At 35.6% G+C, this 16,617-nt stretch overlaps 1 protein-coding gene across 33 annotated transcripts in view; it reads left to right on the top strand.

Annotated features, from left to right (window-relative positions):
* Window positions 1-16,617, top strand: part of MAP2 (microtubule associated protein 2) — a 374,226-nt gene that overhangs the window by 301,981 nt on the left and 55,628 nt on the right. For 22 of the 33 annotated variants that reach the window (XM_043992417.1, XM_043992414.1, XM_043992412.1 and 19 more), the window contains 2 exons: window positions 6,341-6,454; window positions 9,596-9,673. In XM_043992417.1, the coding sequence (XP_043848352.1) occupies window positions 6,341-6,454; window positions 9,596-9,673 (192 nt within the window). The remainder of the gene's footprint in view (window positions 1-6,340; window positions 6,455-9,595; window positions 9,674-16,617) is intronic. The other 11 variants (XM_043992413.1, XM_043992405.1, XM_043992407.1 and 8 more) reach the window with 2 other exon arrangements.

Genomic DNA, 16,617 nt, shown 5'->3' with positions numbered 1-16,617 from the left:
AGGCAAACAGGGATAAGTGACTTGCCTAGGATCAAATAGCTAGAGTATCTGAAGCAGGATTTGAAGAGTCTTCCTGACTCTAAGCGTAGAGCTCTATCCACTGTAACATCTAGCTGCTCCACCTATATTTTTGTCACTACTATTCTCCTTTACTACTTCACCAAGAAAACAGTCTTTCATGAGTCAGAGAACATACTTTAAAATTCAAATGAAAATGCCATACATAAGGAAACCCGTAGATGAATTGGAACAGTAATCACCCAGCACTTATTTAGCTCTTATTACTTAGCAGGTACTAAGTGCTAGAGATACAAAGAAAGGAGAAAACATGGTCCCAACCCTTAAGGAGCTTACATTCTTTTTTTGTTTTGTTTTTTTTTTTAGTGAGGCAATTGGGGTTAAGTGACTTGCCCAGGGTCACACAGCTAGTAAGTGTTTAGTGTCTGAGGCCAGATTTGAACTCAGGTACTCCTGACTCCAGGGCCGGTGCTCTATCCACTGTGCCACCTAGCTGCCTCAGGAGCTTACATTCTAATAGAGATCTAGAGAAGGAAGAGACCTAGGAGTGTTTCCAGAGAATGACTCCAGGATGAAGAAAGGACTGGAGACATCACCATTTCCAAATCAATTGATCATTGTCTTTGTATATTTCAAGGGCCATTGTGAGAAAGAGGACGTCACTCTACTTAACCCCAAAGGGTGGAGGTAGGAAAGATGGCTGTAGGTCGTACTGAAACAAGTAGGGCAGTGGTTGGAGTGTTGTGCCTAGAGTCAGGAAGAACTGAGTTCAAATATAGCCTCAAATAATTAGTCTGTATGACCCTGGGCAAGTCACTTAACCTTCCTCAATCTCCTCAACTGTAAAATGGGGATAATAATAGCACCTACTTCCCAGGATTGTTGTGAGAATCAAATGAGAAAATAATTGTAAAGCACTTAGCACATAGAAAGCACTATATAAATGTTAGCTATTATTATTAAACAAGCTACCTATAAGTAGAATGAACTGCTCCTTGTGTTAGTGGTTCCCCCATCACTTCAGGTATCCAAGAAGATGATGGATATGACCAGTGACTTGTCTGCCACCTTTTAACAATACATTCTCCAAGTGCTTACTGTGTGCAGAACACTGTAATTGTTTTTGTTGTTGGTCTTTCCTTCTCAAAGAGGACCATGACATCAGTAGGTGATGTCATAACTTTCAGTGAATTAGATTAAAGTGAAGGAGGGCTGTGCAAGGTCACCAGCCTCACTCTCTGCTCCAGAACCATCTGGGTCCAGTGGAAAGATATATTATCGGAACAACTGGAGATGGCCCTGGATGTTTGAGTTATTTGGGTTAAATGACTTGTCCAGGGTCACACAGCTAGCAAGTATCAAGTATCTGAGGCCATATTTGAACTCCAAGGCCAGTGCTCTATCCACTGCACCACCTAGCTACCCAGGCCTTCAAGCATATACATGATTTTGACAAGACATGTAAGTACCTTCCCTCCTAGAGTTAATTCTGGGTTTCTCTTTTTGGTGGCTTCCTATTGTTATTTACTCAGAACAGAAGATGTAGAGGAAGTTATAGCAGGCAGAAAATAAGAGAATTGACTGGAGACTAAATTTGGCAGATGGGAAACAAAAGCCCATAATTAAAACAAACAAAAACTCCTTAAATTGTCAGATTTCCAGAGTTCTGATTTTGTGAATCTCTTCCCCCTAGGTTTGTTCTGTATTTTTGTCATTACTCTTTCCTGAACTTTAACTGAACCCTAACTAAAAGCCGGAGTCCCCGTAGCCATTGTCTAAAGATGTCGATTCCACAGTAGCTCCCCTATTTATAGACTCCATCAGGATGAGGCTGTCTCTTCTTTTTTCAGTGAACTCACTGTTTTTGCCACAGTGACTGAGCTTTCTCTGTCACAAAAATATCTATCCAGGGGAAACTCCAGAATCAACTTTACTTGCTACCATTCCCTAAAACAAATTCTGTGGTATTTGGGAGGGTTTTTTGTATTTAACTTGATTAAAATTTTATATTCTGCAACTTCCCAACAACAATATTATATACACTTTCCCTGCCCCCAAATCTCCCACAGGCTTCATCAGCATGAGAGATGAAACTCAGTTGTTAACCAGTGTTTGAAGATTAAGGTAGATCAAAGATCCAAAGCATGGAAAATCTGTGAATACACAAAACATCTGTATGATTTTATGAGGAGATTCCTCCATCTGTGTTTTATTATAGAAGTCCTAGGGAGTTTACTGAAGCATCCTGAGGTTGAGTGACTTGTCCACAGCTACCTAAGCTTATAAACATCAAAGGGGACCTCAGGCCTACACTCTATCTACTATTATACATATTTGTCTAATCAATCATATTCAAGAGGTGTATCACCAGATTGGCAGACAGGTGATGAAATTTTGACCAATAATTCCTAAAGACCATTTGCTAAGCTATAAATGGACCAGGATCTGTAATTCTAGGCCCTGAAGTTCTCATTTCAAAATCTCAATGCTGCAAGAATCTGTAATTTAAATATCAGTATTTTTTAAAATGTTATATAATGCTGTTTTATAAAATAAACATATACCTCTAACTTAGTTAAAATGAGAATTTCTTTGGATAATTCTTCCCAAATACAGGAATAAAATAATTGCAGCATACTTAAAAGGCCACAATGATAGAACATATCCTACTCTCAGTCACTAAGCATTGTACCTTCTAATAAGCATGATGAAGTTGACCAAGGTTTCACTTTGTCTCCATGCGTACAAATCACTACTAGATGACCAGAAAGTAATCGTAAGGTCATGGGTCAAGGTGAACTATTTTTTGTAGACAGAAGGCACCTGTTTCAAATAAAAGGTTGTATCTAGATATAGAAATTGACGCTTGGGAACAAGTGATTTACCATAATTATATAAACATTCTAGCAGAAGTGAATACATTTTCTCAGCAAGATTAAAATGCTTCTAAGAAGAGACTGTTGTTCAGTCATTCAGTTGTGTTTGACTCTTTGTCAGGCCATATGACACCAATGCTGCCCATGAGGTTTTCTTGGCAAAAATACTGCAGTGGTTTGCCATTTCTTTCTCCAGTACGTTAAGGAAGATCAATTCATTAATCTCACATAAGTGACTACTTACTTATGGCCTCATTTTCATTCAACCTCTAGACTGATTTCACTTTTGCATTTGCCTTGGCAATTTCTAAAAGGGGGGTAGTTTCAGGAATTTCTCCAGTAAGAAATAATACAAAATGGCTACTGATAGTAAACACTAAGCTCTTTTTTGTATAGTTGAAGGGGGTGGGGGTGGGGAGGAGGGATGAGGTTTCATTGGGTCATTCATTCAGGCAGCCAGTGATTGAGATGGGAAATGGGGAAAGAAAGCACATTTCCTTATGACCTTAATTATGGCTCCCATACCAACACACTCCCAACATATCTCCTAAAGGTGGAGCTCTTGGCAGATTGTGTTTTTTTAATGACCTGGATCAAATTTAATTTCACTTATGGACAAGCCATCTAGATGCCTAGGCTATGAGACATGGCAATATTTACCAGCTATTTCAGACTTTACTTTTTAGGATTGCCACTGATTATATTTGCTTTTATAACTCTCAAAAATGCATTGCAGGCATCTTAAAAATCCAAAACAATGCCTCCACATATATATTTATATTTATTTATATGTGAAGCCATTGATAAAAACTTAGCATACCCCTTTAAAAGGAATGAATCAATCTTATCCCTATAGAATAGGTGATGAAAGACATCATATCCCTTCTTGGGGAAAGAACTAAGGAACAGTGGTTATGGAAGGTTTATATTGTTAAATGTTGTCACTTTTGCTTTCAGTTTTGCTTAACTGTTTTTTATTGTTGCAAGGGAAAATTCAGTAGGATTTGGCACATGGGAAAATGATTATGGGCATAAAAATAAAATGCATCATTAAAATTTGGAGGGAAAAAAGCAGGTTAGACAATATCCTACCCTACTTTCCTGCACCTTCATACCCAATTGACTGTGTGTGAACATTAACCACAGAATTGAATTTCTCCCCAAATGTGATGTGCTCTTCCCTCTCCTTTGCCTCTCATTTGCAATCAGTAACCAAGTCTTGTCAATTCTACCCCATCTTGCATCCATGTCTCACTTGCTATGCACATAGCTACCATGCTAGTTCAAGCTCTCATCACCTTTTACTTTGGCTGTTGCAATAGCCTCCTAATTATGCCAGCTTCCATTTTCTCTCTCTTAAATCCTTCCTTCTCATAGCTACAAAGGTGATATTCCTAGAGCACTCTCTTGCTCAAGAAGTTCCAATAAGTCTTGCCTTTGTAAAAATACAAACCCTTCTGATTGGCTCTCAAAGACCCACAATTTGGTTACAGCCCAGTTTCCAGGTTTTTTTGCACCCTACTTACTCTATACGTACTCTACTGTCTAACAAAACAAGTATGTTTGCTATTCCTTATATACAACACTTCTGTTCATTCTCATAGTCTTGTCTTTGCACAGGCTTTCACCCATACAATGAATGCATTCTTTCCTCAACTCTGCCTTAGAATCCTTATCTTCTTCAAAGCTCAGCTTGTGTTACCTCCTACAAGAAGTCTAGCCTGACTCCACCTCCACCCCAGTTGCTAGTGTTTTCCCCCTAGAAATTACTTTGCATATATTTAGTGCTTGGTGTTCTATGCACATGTGGTTTCCTCTAATAGAATTTAAGCTCTTTAAGGGCAGAGATTGTGTAATCTTTATATTTCTTTATATAATTTTTATATTTAATTTGTATGTCAAGCACCAATCACCGTACCTAGCATGTGATAGGGTCTTAAATTCTTGTCAAATGTGGACCTTACCTTTTCCTTTCAGCTTTGGCTTTGGAGTACAAAATATATTCCATAATAATTTGGTAGCTTTGAATAGTCTCTAAATTAAATATATTCATACCTAGTAAAATAAATGGACAGAATTCAATATAGTAGACTGAAAATACTAACTCAACTTAGTTTAAATATACTTACCCGTGACCAGTGGCTTAAAGGTTTCTATCCAAATTATGCAATACCAATTATGTCTATAAAGAATTGCCTAAATCTAGGTGAAATATCAGGTATATAGAGAAAGGTCATCAATTCAGCTCCTTTTAAAATCTTCTAGAGCAAAGATATGAGAATATGCAATATTAATTTTGTATATAATATGGATATGTTTACCTACAATGCAATTGATTATGGACTTTAAAAGGTCATGTAGTTTTCCCTTTTTTAGGTGTCTTGGTTTACATGTGTGGTCCATTAGGAAGCATAATTTCATTTCCAAAAGCATTGAATTAGAAAACAATATTTAAGGATCCTTTTTTATTCCTCTGTTTATTTCTGTATTTAAAAGGCAAGATGGATAAATAACATTAGCTCACAGACAATAAAGTCGTAATAAAATATAATGGTGGAAAAGCTTGTGGAAGCTACCATCAAAAAACCTAGGATCAAGTCCCAGCCCTACCACTTATTGCTCTTTTCCCTTTAGCAAGCTACTAATTGTCTATGGGCCTCAAATTTCCTAATCTGCAAAGTAGAGATACTTTACAAATATGAGAAAGTCATGAGATGAGTGCTCTTCTCATATTTCTAGGATGGTTTCTCTAGGCAAGCTTTCCATGGGTTTACTTTTCGTCCTTTAGTACTTTTCCTTCAAGAACCCCTCACTCAAGGTTTCCTCCTGTTGTATAAAGGTAAGCCTAATTTCATTAAGGCTGAAAACCTTTATCAGAAGAACACAAACTCTGAAAATATCTACCCTTCTCCCATCTCCCTAGGAGAGGAGCTGTTGTAGAATTTAACTCTGGTTTGTCCATATAAATTAAAGATAAGGGGTTACTACGTACTTACCATATTTTATTTGCTATTATAGTTATTTTTGAGTGTGTATTTTTCATTTCCTTTGCTGAGGTATATACTCAGTAAGGTGTCCTTCCACAATATTTTTGTATATAGTAGACAAGCAATAATTACTTTTTGAAATGAACTGAATTAAATTTTAAGTCAAATAAAATCAGTAAGTCCTTGATGTTACTTACATCATTTTATATTTACCTGGCTTACTTTTCCTTATATCTTTCTTATTTGCCTACACATGAAGTTTTATGATTTTTTAAAGAGTAGTTCTTTTGAATAATTTCAATTTTTAAATTTATTTTTGTTGAGGTTGGAGAAAGCAGGTTTAGAAAACCTTGTCTGTTGGTGCTGATATTTCCCCCTTTCTCCACCCATTTTTCATTGCATTGATAAAAATTATTTTTTTTTCCTCTCTGCTTCTCCTTTTGCCACTGTTTATTACAGAGGAAGTATCTGCAAGGATAGTCCAAGTAGTAACTGCGGAAGCTGTTGCAGTCCTGAAAGGTGAACAAGAGAAAGAAGCCCAGCATAAAGACCAACCTGCAGGACTCCCTATAGGTAAATTCAGGAGCTTGCCAGGTTTATCTTTGCTTCCTGTCTCAATTTGGTCCTCAATCTATATTGATTCTAGTTCATAGGGGTGCCTAAGGTTGCTGTGACATTCTAGGCCTCCATCTATCTTCTACAAGTAGAAAGTTTTAAGCATCCTTGGTGCCCTTTGGGGTAGGCATGTTTTGAGTTTCTACCCTAATTAGTCCCCTCAGTTCTTTCATCTGCTTAGAACTAGGTCAATTAGAGAAAACTATAGTTCAATCAGGAAAAAGCCATGTTATGATTGCATAGCTTCAAGCATAAAGAAAGAATCCTTCTCCTTCCCCTTTTTTCTTACCTCCAACTGGTAATCAAGTGTTGGTTTCATAACTCTTCTATAATATCTCTCCTCCATCTTTTCCTCTCTATTTTAATTTCTGTGATCCATTGTAGGCCCTTATTACCCACATCCTGGACTATTTCAATAGCATCCTAATAGGGCTTATTATTTTAGGACTAAGAGTCTGAAGGAACTTGGAGGCTATCCAATCTACTCCACCCCTTATCTCAGAAAGGGGGAATCTGAGGTCCAGAGGTCCATTTTCCTCTACCTCTTATCTATGCTTCAGAGAGCTACCAAGCTCATCTTCCTGATGGAGAGATCCAATCTTATCATGCATTTACCCAAACAAATAACAAACTCTTCAGTGGCTTCTTATTGTCTGTGAAGTAAAATTCAAACTTCTTTGTCATTCAAGGCCCTCTACCCACTGGTAAAATACCCAGCCAGTTCAGCCTTACTGTTCCCCTATATCTAAGTCAAGTTAGACTATTCTTTGTTTACTGAATGTTTCCTTACCCTTTTACCTTTTCCTTGAGTATCTTGCCAACCTAGAAAGTCTACTTCCAGGAGCATGTCTTCTATGCAGCCTGGAAAAGACCACTGTTTCAGACTTCATACAATAGTCTTGTACTTTATGAGCATTATTTTGTATTATAGTATTCTATGTTTATATCTTATTCCCATACTAGACTATAAGCTAAATGAAAGTAGAAAATTCATTTTTATGTAACTTTCAGTCTCCTCTTGTAACTAACATTTTTCTTCACAATAGACCTTCCTTCAAAAATATTTGTTGAATTGAATTAAAAACGCCATCACCTTGGTTTGTCATTTCCCTTTGCTTAGAAGGATTACTGAAAATGTAGTTCAGATATCAATGACAAAATTTCACATTTATATAGTGCTTTCCAAAGTGTTTTCCCTGTAGCAGCATTGCAAGGTAGGTAGAATATTACAATTGCCATTTTCCAGATGAGAAAACTGTAGATTAAAAAGATAAAATAATTTCTTTAGGATCGCATACCTAGAAAAAAGTGAAGGAAGCTAGATCATAAATTTCAGAATCACAAAATTTGAGAAGTGAGAAGGAATTCATTAGCTATGAGTCTAATGCATATATGGAAGGAATATTTAAAAATCTAACTATCTAAAATGTCTAACTATAGTTCCCAATTCCCTGTTTGTTGTTCTTTCACTACAACAGGCATATGCCATTATCTTAGATAATTACACGCTAAAGTCATGTCTAAAACTATTTAGAAACAAGCAGCAACTTTCCTCCCTTTATCTACATGAAGACTTATTTTCTGTCTCTTACTTTAAGAGCAAGCTTAAATTGCCTACTTGTTTTAATTTTACAGCAGTCAACCATTTTCACTAGTACTATCAAAATCTTTGTTCCTCTTCATTAAAAAAAAACTGTTTAATCTAATTACATATTCCTTGGATCAAAGGTACTTCAGGAAATTGCAAGGGTAGGGGGTTGGGAAGGACTGATATCCATGACTGGAGCGCCCTAAAGACACACAAAACAGAAACAAAGAGAATCAGATTTTTATATAACACAAAGCACATATAGTATACCAATAGGTAGATTCACCTGACCTCTGCACATCTCTACCAACGTCACATGTTGCTTCACAGGTTTGGATTTCATCTTCTGGCCAATCATATAGCTTACTCAGGGTCTTCTGCATAGCTTTAATTATCTATTATTAATTTTATAATAGAAGAAAATAACATACTCCAGTCAATTTAATATAAAATATGTTAAGTTGCCCTTGAATGAGGCAATGGTATTAAAGGTCATAGAGTTTGTTAAGTGTGTGTGTGTATACACACACACAGGGCTTTAACTTATTGATATGCACTTTTTTATAGAATGTCTCATTCATGTTTTGATTTTTTGGGTATTCGATACTTATGAAAAGTCATATGTAAACCAATAGATCTAAAGGATTAAGTAAATCTTTTTCAATAGTGATAGTTGGTTTCAATCTATGAAATGGAAATTCATGATATATTTTAAATGGATGGGTTCTGCTGCTGATATTGAGCAATAAATATTTTCTCTGCAAAGTCCTTACACCAACTCTGAGGATCATGAATAAGATGGGAATTTTAAAGAGAAAAAAACACCTTTATTTAACCAAGTTAAATGACATCCTTAGAAATTTCCAACATGATTCATAATCATCTACAGTATCAAGGTTAAAGTATAGGCAGACATTTTCATTAACATACTCTTCTTTCCTCCAAAGATGTTTTTGATTTTTATCTGCCCTAAATTGTTTTAGAATATTGGCATATACTAACAGTGTTTTGTATTTTTATGTTAGTGGATAAAAACCCTTCCATGTTTTAACAACTTTTTAAATAATTTTAACAAAAACTTTCATCATGTACTTTTTTTGAAAAACTGTTAAAAAAAAAAAAGCAGTGAGGCAGAGAGCTTCATCTTTCCTTTTCAGATCAGATCCAAAGTTGGGTCTTAATATGCAGGTTTGGATACAATCTATAAGAACAAGGAGTAAATATTTTATGAATCTAACAGATATAAAGAAGTCAGGCTAAATAAATTGATAATCATTATCAACAGAGAATTGCTCATTTATTTTGATGGTACATACTTTCTAGAAAACAATTCATTGCTTTGCTTTTATTGAGGTTTAAAAGCATGCCTGGCATAAATAGCTTTGAGTTCATTCATTGTACTTTAATTTTATGTCTTTCCCTGAATTGACTAAAAAGCCATCCTTATAATTAGTATGATATGCATAGCTTATGAATTGCTCAATCATATTTCTCCATTGTTCCATCTCTAGCAGTTGAAGAGTCTGCTAATCTGCCTCCCTCTCCACCTCCATCACCAGCCTCTGAACAGACTGGAACAGTGGAGGAAGGTAAGCACACATGGGACATTTGGGGACATAGTCCTCAGATAAAGAGGATCCAAACTCCAATTCAAAGAGGTCAAACTTTCCAAGATATCGGTAGATATCTTGCTTTGACTCTGCCTTAGCTTTTTTGTTGTGGTTTTTGTTCCCCCCCACCCTTGCCTTAGGTTTAAAAGGATATGTTATCCTTTAAGTAACTTGGAATTGGTTAAAAATTTATACTTTGTAAATGTTCATTTGAGGGAAATAAAATAAAAAATCAGAATATATGGTGAACAAAGAAAGAAAAAAGATAACTCTTTGCCATTAAGGAGGAAGAATAAATAATAATTACTGCACTAATACTAGATTCTTCTGACAGATAGGACAACTGGGATTACTTAATGGCTCCTAAATAGTAAAAGGAATAGCTTTAACATGCTCATAAATCGATTATGTGATGTCAGGAATTCAACTTAAGCCTATCAGAGAGACATATGGGACCTTGAGAAAATGTTAGCTAGGCTTGAAAATGAAAAACTCAAAGCCAAGAAAATGGGTTCCATCCCTAGCAGGACACCTTCCAGACCATAATTCTTGGAATCTGAAGAACCCAGTTCACCAGCAACTCAATGAAGCACTAATATAATACTGTGTAAACTTTCTTCTCCTCAGTGATAAAATGGGGCACTGACTTGGGCATAAAATTCCTTCAGATTCTCAGATGAAAAGCACTAAGGGCAGGATATTACCATTGGCCCTTTATTACTTGAAGTGCCCATTTAAACTGCTTCCATTCATTTGGCGTTAAAAGTAAAGGAGTATAATTAAGCTACATCTCGACAATGAATTGTTTTAGTGTATTATATATTCATGTGTATATGTATATGACACACAAAATTCATGCTAATGATTTAATTCATTTTTTATTTTACTCTCCACCTTTCCATCTCTTTCTTCCTCTTTGACCATTTTAGTTGTTTCTTGAAGATAAACATTGATATTAATATGTATGTCTATTTATATATATATATGTATGTATGTATGTAAAGCCAAATACATCTGATTGTGCTTTAAAAATATATAGTATCATGGATACAGCAAAATTATGAGATTTTCTAGAATAATTTTAAATCAAATCTATTTTGAGTATATTTTATAAGATCATAGATTTAGAGCTTGGAAGGGACCTTAAAATATATCTAGTCCAATCTCCTCATTTTACAGGAGACTGAAGCTTTAAAAGGTTAACTGACTTGTCTGAGGTCACACAAATAATAAGGGACAGACTCAAAATTCAATCATAGGTCAGGTCCTCTGACTCAAATATGCCACTATTTCCATTAACCATACTATAAAATATTTTCTTTGGATGTGTATCCCCATGCAGTGCAGTCTGTCTGTCTGTCTGTCTGTCTCTCTTTCTCTTTGTCTCTGTCTCTCTCTGTCTCTCTCTCTGTCTCTGTCTCTGTCTCTGTCTCTGTCTCTCTCTCTCTCTCTCTCTCTCTCTCTATATATATATATATATATATACATATATATATAATGTATGTATGTATGTGTATCCCCATAGGTATAGATGGATGTGTATACATGTGTTTATATATTAGAGCGATATCTACATCTACACATAGATTTCTTTATCCTTAGACACACACTCAGACATACACACACATTACCTAGATTGGATTTTAATGCAAATAAACCAAAATATTTAGTCATTTGAACTTATGTATACCAGATAATTTAAAGATGAAGTTATTTTAAGGAAGTCAGTCACTTGTTGACTTCCATCTTTTTTTCAGTTCTTAGTGAGTTTGCATTGGTTCCTTTCCTCTAAAAAAAAAATCAAGCAGTGTGCTATGGTGGACAAAGAACTGATGTTGGAGTCAGAAACACATAGCGCCATGTCCTGCCTCTGATATATGTTGACTGTGTGACCCTGGGCAAATCATTTAACTTCTCAGTGCCCCAAAGAAGTCTTTAAGACTATAAATTATAGCCAGAACTGTTGCTAACCTACATTGGTAGAGGGTGTTTCTTTAATGGAAGTCCACTATACCAATAAAATCTCAGACTAGATACAAAATAATCAGCAAATTTTTTTAACTCTAGGTCAAAACAAAATGATTCAGGAGCCTTTTATTAAGTACTTACTGTATGCTAAGTACTGAGGGTACAAAGACAATAAAGAAACAGATCTTGCCCTCAAAGAATTTACATTCTTGTTGTCCACCCTAAAAATAATTTTTAAAAATCTTTAATATAAAGTGCATCGTCTCAAATTGGCTAGTTAATCCTTTTAATTGACAAATGTAGTCATTGAGCAGCTGAGAGCCCTCCTCAGGACACAAAATATCACAGCTTTAAGAGGTTCTGACTTTCACATTCTATCAGAAATGGATCCAGTGGCCAGGGGTCTTTTCACAATTTGGGATTGTGAGGGACAGTTGCCTTTTGTTATTTTACCTAGTGACCTTGCATCTACTTTATGGAGAAAATGCGACCCTGGAAATTTAAATGAATTTAGTTAAAAGATGAACAAAGCATGTCTTAGCTTGACTACCCTTTCATTGAAACATTTGATGATATAGTTTTCACTTTTCTACAATAATTCCTATCCCCTTACTTCCAGGAATTGAGTTCTAAGTTTTTGTTATAGTAGATTATTGAGGGGGAGAGGAGGGAGAAATAAGGTCGTCTCACTTTTCATAGAATTTGACTTGAAGATGTAACAAGAAAGAACATTGGATTTGGAAAGCCAAAAAGCTTGTTTGTACTCCTGACCACTACTTACTAACTGGGTATCTTGGTTGGCAAATTATTACACTTTTATAAGCTTTAGTTTCCTTCCCTATAAAATGAGTGCATCATACATTTGTCTTCTAAGTCTTATGAAACATCAAAATGATTTTACTATGTTTTTTAGAACCAACTTTTAATGTTTAGCGATTAGGATCTTATTGGATTCAGGAGGACCTGAGTTCAAATCCTACCTCAGACACTTGACACTCACTAGCTGTGTGACCCTGGGCAAGTCATTTAACTCTCATTGTCCAAGAAAAAGAAAGAAAAACCACACACACATGAAATTACATCAAGAACCAGTATTTCACTTTTAAAATGAGAGCTGTTTCTGAGTTACAAGCACACAAAGAAGCAGTTTTAAAAATCAACTCACATCCATTTTTCCTCCATAACATCTTACTTTGTATAATTGAAATTGATATTTAAAGTATAGAAATTATTTCACAAACCAGACATTTAATGCTAAGGAAAATCTTTAGCTTTGGCAGAGGGTCTGGATAACATTCACCCCTTCTGATTGCCACAAATATGCAACAGGTGTGTAGAGTTATGAGGTAAAAACTGGCTAGGACCAGTATGTGTGTTTAAGTGGCAGTTGAAGCCAGTAAAATAACCAGTTACTTTTTTTTTTTTTTTGCGGGGCAATGACTTTCCCAGGGTCACACAGCTAGTAAGTGTCAAGTGTCTGAGGTCACATTTGAACTCAGGTCCTCCTGAATACAGGACTGGTGCTTTATCCACTGCGCCACCTAGCTCCTCAACCAGTTACTTTTAAAAATAAGCTGTTTCATATTTTCTAGATAACTAAAATAAATTAGTAACTTGTTACTAATCAGTCTCTTTTTTCAAAATAGCTGGTTGACTCGATTTACTGGAATATGTGTGAGTGTATGTGTTTAATTGGTTTGTATAGGATAAGTCAGCCTAAACTACAGTGGAGTTTTTTAATTAGTAAGTGTCAGGATAGAAAAAAAAAAGTGTGATTTATTTTTTCCTTGAAGATGGGTTAGTAATCATGTCCAAGCAACCTTTACCATGATTCTAAGCCAAATGACAAAGGGCCAAAGCCGTAGTCCAGTACTTCAGAGCAGAGATAAGGGCACCCTTACCTCTGAATTGTGCTAAGACTTATCATAGGTTAAAAGTCTTGTGACTTTGTACTAAGAGTACTGGGTTTTTGTTTGTTTGTTTTGTTTCCTTTTGGAAGCCCGAAGGATAACATACCTGGGACCATTAAAGATAATAATTTAAGGTTGTTAGTTGACATTCTTTACTAATGTATTATCATATATTCTCTGTACTTATTCTCTGGGCCACTTGCAAAGACTTGTGACCTAATCATCAAATAAACAAGGAAGACACCCAGAAGTCTGGGTTTATAAGGAAGTCTAGACAAGCTCATATTTAGTGCAGCCCTACTGCACTAAGCTACCAATTTTTCAAATAAGCTAGCTTCCTTTTAATCTTTGAACCTATAACTGTCCTTGATATTTGTCCTAAATTCCTCAAGAAAGTGAAAAGTCAGTGCAGGGACCACTGTGCAGCCAAGGTCAGAATTAGGGTTTTCCACCCTCTTGTTTTTAAAAAAAGTTTCTAATGCTGACACTATTATTGTTCTGTGTTCTTGTGGAGGGGATGCATCCTTCCTATCATGAAGACAGTTTTTCTTCTCAAGTCAGCTTGTGGTAGCAAACACAGATGATGTGTAAACTGAAAAGTTCACAAGTTATTCAAGACTGAAAGGTCTGAACAGACCAGAGGCAATTGCCTTGAGCTCTGTTCTTTGTAGCACTGTCCTGGGCCTTCATGGGAGGTAAATCCATGAGGATTCACTGAAAATCTCAGAAAATGGACTCTTGGAAAAATATGAGACAATTTTAATCAAAGGCAGCTATGATTTGAGGGGCAATCAGTAAAGTGACTATCGTGTGCCTGCCAAATGGCAGCCACTGTGTGTGCTAGGATTTAAAAAAATGGGGTCAGCTAGGTGGTGCAGTGGATAAAGCATTGGCCTTGGATTCAGGAGGACCTGAGTTCAAATTCAGCCTCAGACACTTGATAGTTAACTAGCTGTGTGATCCTGGGCAAGTCACTTAACCCTCATTTCCCTGCAAAAGAAAACCCAAAAAATGAATGAATTAAATAATCCCTATTAGCAAAGAACCCACATCCTGACAGGAGAAAAAAAGAAGTCCATATATAAGCATCTACAAAATAAATTTTAAAAGAATAAATAAAAAGAAATGGAGTAGTTAACTGTAATTTGGGAAGCAGAGCCCTAGAAGTACCTTGAATGCTTTGCAAAATAGCAGCAATACATACTAAAAATAATACTCTAAAAATATAATTTTAGCTCATAACCAAAATTTTACATTAAGGAGAATTTCAGAGAACTTATTTCATTAGTTAAAACACTTGAGTATTGATTTTTAAAATTCTATTTATGTAAAAATTGACTATTTCAGTATAAAATATCATATCTATCTGATTGTAATCCAACTCAATATTTCATGGGTCAGGATGCCTTATAGTCAAATTCTGACATAACATATGATTGGCCTTTAGAATTATTCCTATATTCCAAGACTAACACTGATGTTATTCCAAGGTCCCTAAATCAACAACAGAAGATGCACGTGTGGCATAGCAAATGAAGAGAAGGGAAGATAACAGCACTCTCTGGGGAAGACTGAGGTCCCCTTCTTACACTGGTCTTGAGGTCATGCTATACTAGATGGAATCTACTGGTACTGGTGAAACCTCCAGTGGTCCATCATTTTCTCTCTTTCACAACAAACAATATCCCTGTGAGGTTCCAGTATCTTTAGATTTGAGTTCGTTGATGAAATATAACTAATCATATCCTCCTAAACATAGGCTGAGGCTGGTTGGATAGGCATACTTGAGGATCTTGGGACTTCAAAGGAGATTTGAAATATAAATAATCAATGACGCCAGGCAGGAATCCATTGAATTCTTCCAGGCATTCTTTTTGATGTTTCCAGACTTCAGGGCAACCAAACACTGAGAAGGAGCAACTTTTCAAAGAGATCTCTTTTTAATTTTTATTTAACATTCCATTTCGGGATTTTGAAAATATGAAACAATGTTTCTTTGAAAAGTTGCAGATCTAAGGCAAGGTTCTGGATTGTTTCCAAGTTGTGGCAACTTCATAAAAGGGCAGTAGGAACGGGCCCAAATCTCTGGAAGAGCAAAAAGTCAGATGAGTCATTGCCTTGAAGCCACCATTTCTGAAGCTTTAAGTGTTTTTCGTTTCAGCTTCATTTTCCAGGAAATCGGTGTTGAAAGCAAATCATAGAATACTTATTTTTTAATCCATCACTTCTGTTGAGCTTGCTTAACATAATGGAAAACATTTTAAAAGGGCAAAATGATTAATAGCCCCATTAGTTGCTGAAAAATATTGGTGGCTGTGCCATTGACCATTGGTCAAGACCAATGTCCACAATTCAGTCAAGTGTTAGAAATTTTCCATAGACCAATTTCTCTCATTAGTTGAGAAGCCATTTAAAATAGTGAAGGCAAAAACCTAAAATGAGAATGTTTAATTTTAGCGTTTTTGTCCTCCCTATGTTAGAGTAAAATGGAAAAAAAGTAAAGCCTTAAATCTTTAGACCATAAACATCATCTAAATGTCAGTTGTTAATATTAGGGTTGATGTTATTATTAGGTGCTTAAAGGAAGTTCAGAGCATCTATCCTGAAAAAATATCCTTGAAATCATCCATTAATAAAGTACTTTAAGGGTTAAGAAATGCTATGGAAATTTTTTCTCATCATCATGGTAATTATCTGCTTATATCTCATTTTCATTACTTGACTGTGGAAAATAAATTATCACTCTGAAAGCTAAATATGTTATATCATAGAAAAAGAAATGTGAGTCTTAGTGCTGAATTTCTAATGGAAATTGAATTAATAGATATACCCTTTAGCTTTTTTCTAAGTTTATATCAATAGGTATGAAATTTATATTTTTGATCCCAATAAGAAAGGAAATGTTACCTTGCTCAGCCATTAACTTGCACAAAGGAATGTAAGAACCAGTTGCAATATGGTTTTGTGGGGGGAGGAAACATTGAATTTTTGGTCACAGGACCTACATTCAGATTTTTATTCCATTATTGATTATTGAGTGTCACT

This window comes from Dromiciops gliroides, chromosome 3 (assembly GCF_019393635.1).
Source record: "Dromiciops gliroides isolate mDroGli1 chromosome 3, mDroGli1.pri, whole genome shotgun sequence".
NCBI classification, from domain to species: Eukaryota; Metazoa; Chordata; class Mammalia; order Microbiotheria; family Microbiotheriidae; genus Dromiciops; species Dromiciops gliroides.
The sequence above is the reverse complement of the archived record's forward strand: the minus strand, read 5'-3'. Positions and strand labels throughout refer to the sequence as shown.